Raw genomic sequence first — 7855 nt, 5'->3', positions numbered from 1 at the left:
ACAAACGGTATTAGATACATTAATTAAAAGAACTCAAATTATTTTATTTTTTAATTTTCATATCATAAATAACATTAAAAAACCATTGAAAGCAATCATAAAAATGTGTACAAAGTGAAAATAGTAATAAATAACAAGTGTGCACAGTCAGTCAACAAGAACAACAACAACTTAGAAAAATCAATGCGGCTAAAACAACTTCACAACCAATGTTGTTCATCTTGTGTAGAAAAATAGATATCTAATCCGCTTTCTTCATTGTGGAACAATATTCAATCTCACAGACAAATTCAAGAAGCAATCAACTATTTATGAAGAGATTTTATATGTTTCAAATTTCATTATCGTCCCTGAGGAGAGAAATCACAAGATAATGCTCATTATATTTAAAAACATAAGTATCTCTAATATGCATAGAGGAATATAATTTAAAATTGAAACTAGATATAATTATTACCATTAAAGATTAAGACTTTCCATACCAATATTCTTCTTTGAGAGCAATTATACTGATCAAGTATTAGAATAATTTCTTATCTTGGAATTTATTAAGACAGCTGTTTAAACATCTCCCCATTACAGTGATAACATATTGTCGATAAGATTACATCATAGAGTGCGAGGAATGGTTCCCGAAGATAAAGCAATTAGAAAAGAGTCCAAGATTTCTATAATAATAACAAATAATTTACAGAATGTAATTTTACATATGTGATAAACGTAAACAACGCAAGATAATCACAGCATCACACAAACTTTGTACTTTTGTCACTCAGAAAGGAAAATAAATCATAACTGAATTTTTTGACAGGTGAGGTAGAATCCGTCATATCCTCTCCTGTCATCAATGATACACAGGTTGATGTTATTGATGGGAATGAACCCAAACTCCTTGTCTATGTAATCACTGTAGAGGATGGAGTTGAGGTATTTGCTTCTCCTCTCGCGAGCAATGACGCGGTTCACTTTCATCAGAGTCATGTGAGGAATAAAGTCAAAGTGGTTTGTGATGACTACTCCCTCTATCTCCTCCAAAGACCGGTGGAGCATCTCCACCATCCTGGAAAAGGCTTCGGGCACCTCCAACTTACAGTATAGAACTCTCGCCCCGAAGGTTGACAGACCTTTGGCGAAGATCTGGTTCTGCTTCTGATCAGCCACCAATTCTTGAAGCTTTGGACGAAGAGCCTGCAAGAGCTCAATGAGCTCTGTCATGGCCTCTGGGTCGTCTATGCGAATCATAGCCAGAGTGACATGGAAGAGTTCTGTGGGCATTGCACAGCTCCTCAGCACTGGCTCTTGTTCTATAATGTTCTCCTGAACTTCCAGTGCAATGTTCTTCAACTCTTCATTATAGAGTCTGATGCAGAGGAAGTGGGAAGCTCGGAGTTGGTCGTACTCTTGTTTCTCAGCCTGAACAGCTTCTTTGATCGCAGCTGTGTCTCCTGTGCAGATGACAATTCCATCGTCGTCCGAATCAGAATCGTCAGTGTCGTAGGTCTGTCGCCTCCCCTCGACGTCTTCGTCAACTTCCAGCATCACATCCTGGATAGTGATGTTGCTTCCGGTGCTGCCGAAGACATTGTCCAGCCTTTCATTCTTGTCCCAGACTTTAACTCCTCTGTATTTGAAGTACTGGATCCTGTGTTGGGGAATGGCCAGCTGGTCAATGTCTACAGTAGCTAAATGTTCCCAAGTGAATGCAGTGAAAGGCTTCTCCACGACGCCCACGAATCGGTCCAGGTAGCCCACCACGAAATGCTCCTTCCTGAGATCGGAGTCCCACTGGATTCTCTTTCTGACGTCCCCAGCTGTCTTCATGGAAGGCTTCTTACCAGGTTCTTCTTCTTCTTCTTTCTCCCACTCCAGACGAGTTTTCTTCTTTTTACCGTTTTTCTTCTTCCTTTCCTCCTTCGGCGAACTCTTCTTCTCCTCCACTACGACCCCTCTCGGATGCAGGTTGAAGCAGTTCTCTCCAAAACGACATTTTCCCTCTAGGTAGAAAGTGCAGACCGATTTCTCACTGCAGCAGCTGGTGGAAGAAGGCTCCATAGCCATCTGCCCAGAGGACGTTACTTCTGTAGCAGAATCACAAGGTTCTCCCATGGCACCGGCTGCGGTTTCCTGGACTGACGCAGAAGAGGATATGGCTTCAGTAGACATTTCTATCGATTCACAACCACTAGTCTCTGTAGCAGTAGTATTCAGATTGGCTGCGGAGACTTCTTTCACTGGAAGGTTTTCTTGTTTAAAGGTGTCTTTTGTCTCCGGGTAAAGACTTTTACAAGAAGACTATGGAAATTAAGGGTTGGGGGGTGGTTGTTGAGAGGAGGGGGGAAATTAGCTACAGAAAAATCCCCTCTCAGATGTTTTAGAGGTGGATGTGCGCTTGAGTCACAAGATGTTGGCGGACTGCCGAGTCGGTTGCCTCACCGGGTTTATATTCCCGTCCCCGCTATTGACGTAGCGCTTTGCATTCTCTCGCAAGGTGGTGCAATAGCGTAATCTGCCGATATCGCTCATATGCTAACAGTAGACATAAGCATTGTATATATATATATATATATATATATATATATATATATATATATATATATATAAGTGTGTGTTTGTGTGATTCAGAAGTTGAAAATCATGGGCAAAAAGATAAATACTGATAAAGAAGATAAGTAAACCAAATGTTGCATATTATTATCAGTAACCACGTGCCTAATATACTTTATCAGCTAACCAATCCAAATGGAACTTCGTTTGAGAGAATTATATCCCGTTATAACTTACTGATCTCTAAACTTTCAAGTTCATCCCGACATAGTACTTCTCAATATTGGAGAAGTATAAGGCTGTTCAAATTTAGTACCGATAAAGCTTATTTTCCAAGTTGATTTTTTCTGTATATTTTGAGAATGGAAAATTCTATATTGATAGAAAACGGGGCTCGAGCGAGCACTTCCGGCTTGAAAAGGTTATAAGAATGTGATTGCGTCATGTTAAGTCACAATGAATGTTTTCGAATTTGTGCGCGATATATAAGAAATTTTATCACTTACAATTTTTTGAGGAAATAGATAAATGCTTTTGAACGATTATATGACTGACGAGTAATTAAGAATGTGACAAAAACACGAAAACAATTTCGTCCATTCATCTACCTGATATGATACGTACGTACATAGTTCATACATACATGCAGACATACATTCGCACACAGACATGTATGCATGTATGTATATATATAATATATGGATATCATATATATATGTATATATATATATATAGCATGTTATATATATATATAATATATGTATATATATATATATATATATATATATATATATAATATATTATATGTAATATACATATCTATGTGCATATGTATATTTGCATGTATCATATTATATAATATATGTATATATATTATATATCTCATATATATATATATGTAATATAAATATCTATCTGCGTGTGTACTATGTATGTATGTCCTGTATCATACATACATATCTGCGTGTGTACGTATGTATGTATGTCTGTATCATACATGCATATCTGTGGGCATATATGTATGTATGTATGAATATATTATATCATGTACTATATGGCTGAACGGCAGTGCTTTCGTGCTTTTATCACATTCTCAAATACTACCCAATCGATATAATTATTCAAATGCATCTATCGATTTCCTCAACAAATTTTCCGTGTGACATACATATCTTTATTACATCAAACACAATTTGAAAATATTCCTTGAAGCTTAACGTGGCACAATCACATTCTTTACAATTCCAAGCACCGTTTTCTTTTAATATTGTTATTTTGCATTCTCCAGAAATTATAATAAAAACCGACGTGGAATTATATATATATACTATACTATATATTTATATATATATATATATATATAGGTACATATATATATATATGCTACATATAATATATATAGATATATATATATATATATATATATATATATATATATATATATATATATATACTATATTTATATATATATATATATATATATATATATATATATACACACACACACACACACACACATATATATATATATATATATATATATATATATATATATATATATCAATACTTACTGCTTATAGATAAATGTACATGTATACACACACATATATATACATACATACATATACATACATATATATAATAGTTATATTCTATATAGATAATTATATATAATGCTTATGTTTACTGTTAGCATATGAGGGATATCGGCAGATTACGCTATTGCACCACCTTGCGAGAGAAGGGAAGCGCTACGTCAATATCGTGGACGGGAATATAAACCCGGTGAGGCAACCGACTCGGCAGTCCGCCAACATCTTGTGACTCAAGCGCACATCCACCTCTAAAACATCTGAGAGGGGATTTTTCTGTGGCTAATTTCCCCCCCTCCTCTCAACAACCACCCCCTACCCCTAATTTCTATGGTCTTCTTGTAAAAGTCTATACCCGGAGACAAAAGACACCTTTAAACAAGAAAACCTTCCAGTGAAAGAAGTCTCCGCAGCCAATCTGAATACTACTACTACAGAGACTAGTGATTGTGAATCGATCGAAATGTCTACTGAAGTCACATCCTCTTCTGCGTCACTCCAAGAAACTGCAGCCGGTGCCATGGGAGAACCTTATGATTCTGCTACAGAAGTAACGTCCTCTGAGCAGATGGCTATGGAGCCTTCTTCCACTACCTGCAGCAGTGAGAAATCGGTCTGCGCTTTCTACCTTGAGGGAAAATGTCGTTTCGGAGAGAACTGCTTCAACCTGCATCCGAGAGGGGTCGTAATGGAGGAGAAGAAGGGATCTCCGAAAGAAGAAAGGAAGAAGAAAAACGGTAAAAAGAAGAAAACTCGTCTCGAGAGGGAGAGTGAAGAAGAAGAACATGGTAAGAAGCCTTCCATGAAGACAGCTGGGGACGTCAGAAAGAGAATCCAGTGGGACTCCGATCTCAGGAAGGAGCATTTCGTGGTGGGCTACCTGGACCGATTCGTGGGCGTTGTGGAGAAGCCTTTCACTGCATTCACTTGGGAACATTTAGCTACTGTAGACATTGACCAGCTGGCCATTCCCCAACACAGGATCCAGTACTTCAAATACAGAGGAGTTAAAGTCTGGGACAAGAATGAAAGGCTGGACAATGTCTTCGGCAGCACCGGAAGCAACATCACTATCCAGGATGTGATGCTGGAAGTTGACGAAGACGTCGAGGGGAGGCGACAGACCTACGACACTGACGATTCTGATTCCGACGACGATGGCATTGTCATCTGCACAGGAGACACAGCTGCGATCAAAGAAGCTGTTCAGGCTGAGAAACAAGAGTACGACCAACTCCGAGCTTCCCACTTCCTCTGCATCAGACTCTATAATGAAGAGTTGAAGAACATTGCACTGGAAGTTCAGGAGAACATTATAGAACAAGAGCCAGTGCTGAGGAGCTGTGCAATGCCCACAGAACTCTTCCATGTCACTCTGGCCATGATTCGCATAGACGACCCAGAGGCCATGACAGAGCTCATTGAGCTCTTGCAGGCTCTTCGTCCAAAGCTTCAAGAACTGGTGGCTGATCAGAAGCAGAACCAGATCTTCGCCAAAGGTCTGTCAACCTTCGGGGCGAGGGTCCTTTACTGTAAGTTGGAGGTGCCCGAAGCCTTTTCCAAGATGGTGGAGATGCTCCACCGGTCTTTGGAGGAAATCGATGGAGTAGTCATCACAAACCACTTCGACTTTATTCCTCACATGACTCTTATGAAAGTGAACCGCGTCATTGCTCGCGAGAGGAGAAGCAAATACCTCAACTCCATCCTCTACAGTGATTACATAGACAAGGAGTTTGGGTTCATTCCCATCAATAACATCAACCTGTGTATCATTGATGACAGGAGAGGATATGACGGCTTCTACCTCACCTGTCAAAAAATCCAGTTATGATTTATTTTCCTTTCTGAGTGACAAAAGTACAAAGTTTGTTTGATGCTGTGATTATCTTGCGTTGTTTACGTTTATCACCTGTGTAAAATTACCTTCTGTAAATTATTTTTTATTATTATAGAAATCTTGACTCTTTTCTAATTGTTTTATCTTCGGGAACCATTCCCCGCACTCTATGATGTAATCTTATCGACGATATGTTATCACTGTAGTGGGGAGGTGTTTAAACAGCTGTCTTAATGAATTCCAAGATAAGAAATTATTCTTATACTTGATCAGTATAATTGCTCTCAAAGAAGAATATTGGTATGGAAAGTCTTAATCTTTAATGGTAATAATTATATCTAGTTTCAATTTTAAATTATATTCCTCTATGCATATTAGAGATACTTATGTTTTTAAATATAATGAGCATTATCTTGTGATTTCTCTCCTCAGGGACGATAATGAAATTTGAAACATTTTAAGATATATTCTTAATTAGTTTATTGATTCTTGAATTTGTCTGTGAGATTTAATATTGTTCCACAATGATGAAAGCGGATTAGATATCTATTTTTCTACACAAGATGAACGTTGGTTGTGAAGTTATTTTAGCTGCATTGATTTTTCTAAGTTGTTGTTGCTTCTTGTTGACTGACTATGCACACTTGTTATTTATGATTATTTTCACTTTATACACATTTTTATGATTGCTTTCAATGGTTTTTTCTGTTACTTATGAAATAAACATTTAAAAATTAAGATATTTTGTTTTCTTTTAATTAATGTCCCTAACTCTGTTTGAATTCTGTTGCTCATATTCATGAAATGATTCGAGGTATGAAACAGAAAAGTTAAATGAGCTGACGGTGAGTAAAGATCTTAAAATAAGATTCTCCTTAATGCCTTTTCAAATGTCTGTTTTGAAAAATTAATAACTTTTCAAAAACATGTTTCGAAGACTTAATACCTGTTCCAGGATCAAAGCCGGAGAGAGAGAGAGAGAGAGAGAGAGAGAGAGAGAGAGAGAGAGAGAGACAACCGACTTGATGAAGCATTACCGTGGCCAAATGTTTGCCATCATATAATTGCAATTTCTCTCTCTCTCTCTCTCTCTCTCTCTCTCTCTCTCTCTCTCTCTCTCTCTTCTCTCTCTCTCTCAAGGTATCACTGGAGTAATTCTCACGGTCAGGGGAGACATATGAAGTAGCTACCCAACTTCTCCGCTCATCAGAGGAAAAGGTCGTATCATATTTTATTGAGTTAATAATCCCATAAACCAGACTATGTATGTTGTTTAAATGATGATATTTCTCATGCCAGAGAAGTAAAGCACTTTGTAAGAATGAAGGATAAAGTGGATCTAGACACAAGGAGGCTGACAGTTTTATGAAGCATGTTGTAGTTCTTGTATTGTATGTAAGTTATTCTCTCTCTCTCTCTCTCTCTCTCTCTCTCTCTCTCTCTCTCTCTCTCTCTCTCAGACATCTACTCCAAGCCTTTCCTTATCAAGGAAATTTTTCTCTCTCAAGTTCATTAGAAAGAGATTATTATTTTTTTTTAATTAAGTTCAATAGAAAGGTTTTCTCTTTAAGTTCGATAGAAAAGAATTCCTCTTGAGTTAAATCAAACGAATTTTCTCTTAAGTTCAATAGAATAAATTTTCTCTTAGGTTCAACAGAAAAAATTTCTCTCTCGAAGTTCAATAGAAAGACTTTTTCTTAAGTTCAATAGAAAGATTTTCTCTCTTATGTTCTATAAAAAGATTTACTCTCAATGGAAAGTTTTTCTCTTAAGTTCGATATAAAGATCTTCTCTTAGGTTCAACAGGAAATTTTTCTCTTATATTCAGTAAATAGAATCAATTTCAGTATATACGTACGTGGATATTTTCATTTAATTT

General features: G+C 37.1%; 2 protein-coding genes across 2 annotated transcripts; one reads left to right on the top strand and one right to left on the bottom strand.

Annotated features, from left to right (window-relative positions):
• Positions 1-744: 744 nt before the first annotated feature.
• On the bottom strand, positions 745-2402 carry LOC135218546 (uncharacterized). The gene has a single exon (XM_064254926.1). It carries the CDS (start codon positions 2161-2163, stop codon positions 790-792), a length of 1374 nt encoding a protein of 457 aa, XP_064110996.1. The 5' UTR covers positions 2164-2402; the 3' UTR covers positions 745-789.
• Positions 2403-4359: 1957 nt separating this feature from the next.
• On the top strand, positions 4360-6714 carry LOC135218539 (uncharacterized). Its single transcript, XM_064254914.1, has one exon. The coding sequence runs from the start codon at positions 4600-4602 to the stop codon at positions 5968-5970; it is 1371 nt and encodes a 456-aa protein (XP_064110984.1). The 5' UTR covers positions 4360-4599; the 3' UTR covers positions 5971-6714.
• Positions 6715-7855: the final 1141 nt, after the last annotated feature.

Source organism: Macrobrachium nipponense, chromosome 19 (genome assembly GCF_015104395.2).
Source record: "Macrobrachium nipponense isolate FS-2020 chromosome 19, ASM1510439v2, whole genome shotgun sequence".
NCBI classification, from domain to species: domain Eukaryota; kingdom Metazoa; phylum Arthropoda; class Malacostraca; order Decapoda; family Palaemonidae; genus Macrobrachium; species Macrobrachium nipponense.
This window is presented reverse-complemented; position numbering and strand designations above follow the sequence as displayed.

What these genes read in the sequence shown, in the direction of transcription:
- LOC135218546 (XM_064254926.1), bottom strand. Translation starts at nt 2,163, where the DNA reads ATGTCTACTGAAGCCATATCCTCTTCTGCGTCAGTCCAGGAAACCGCA.
- LOC135218539 (XM_064254914.1), top strand. Translation starts at nt 4,600, where the DNA reads ATGTCTACTGAAGTCACATCCTCTTCTGCGTCACTCCAAGAAACTGCA.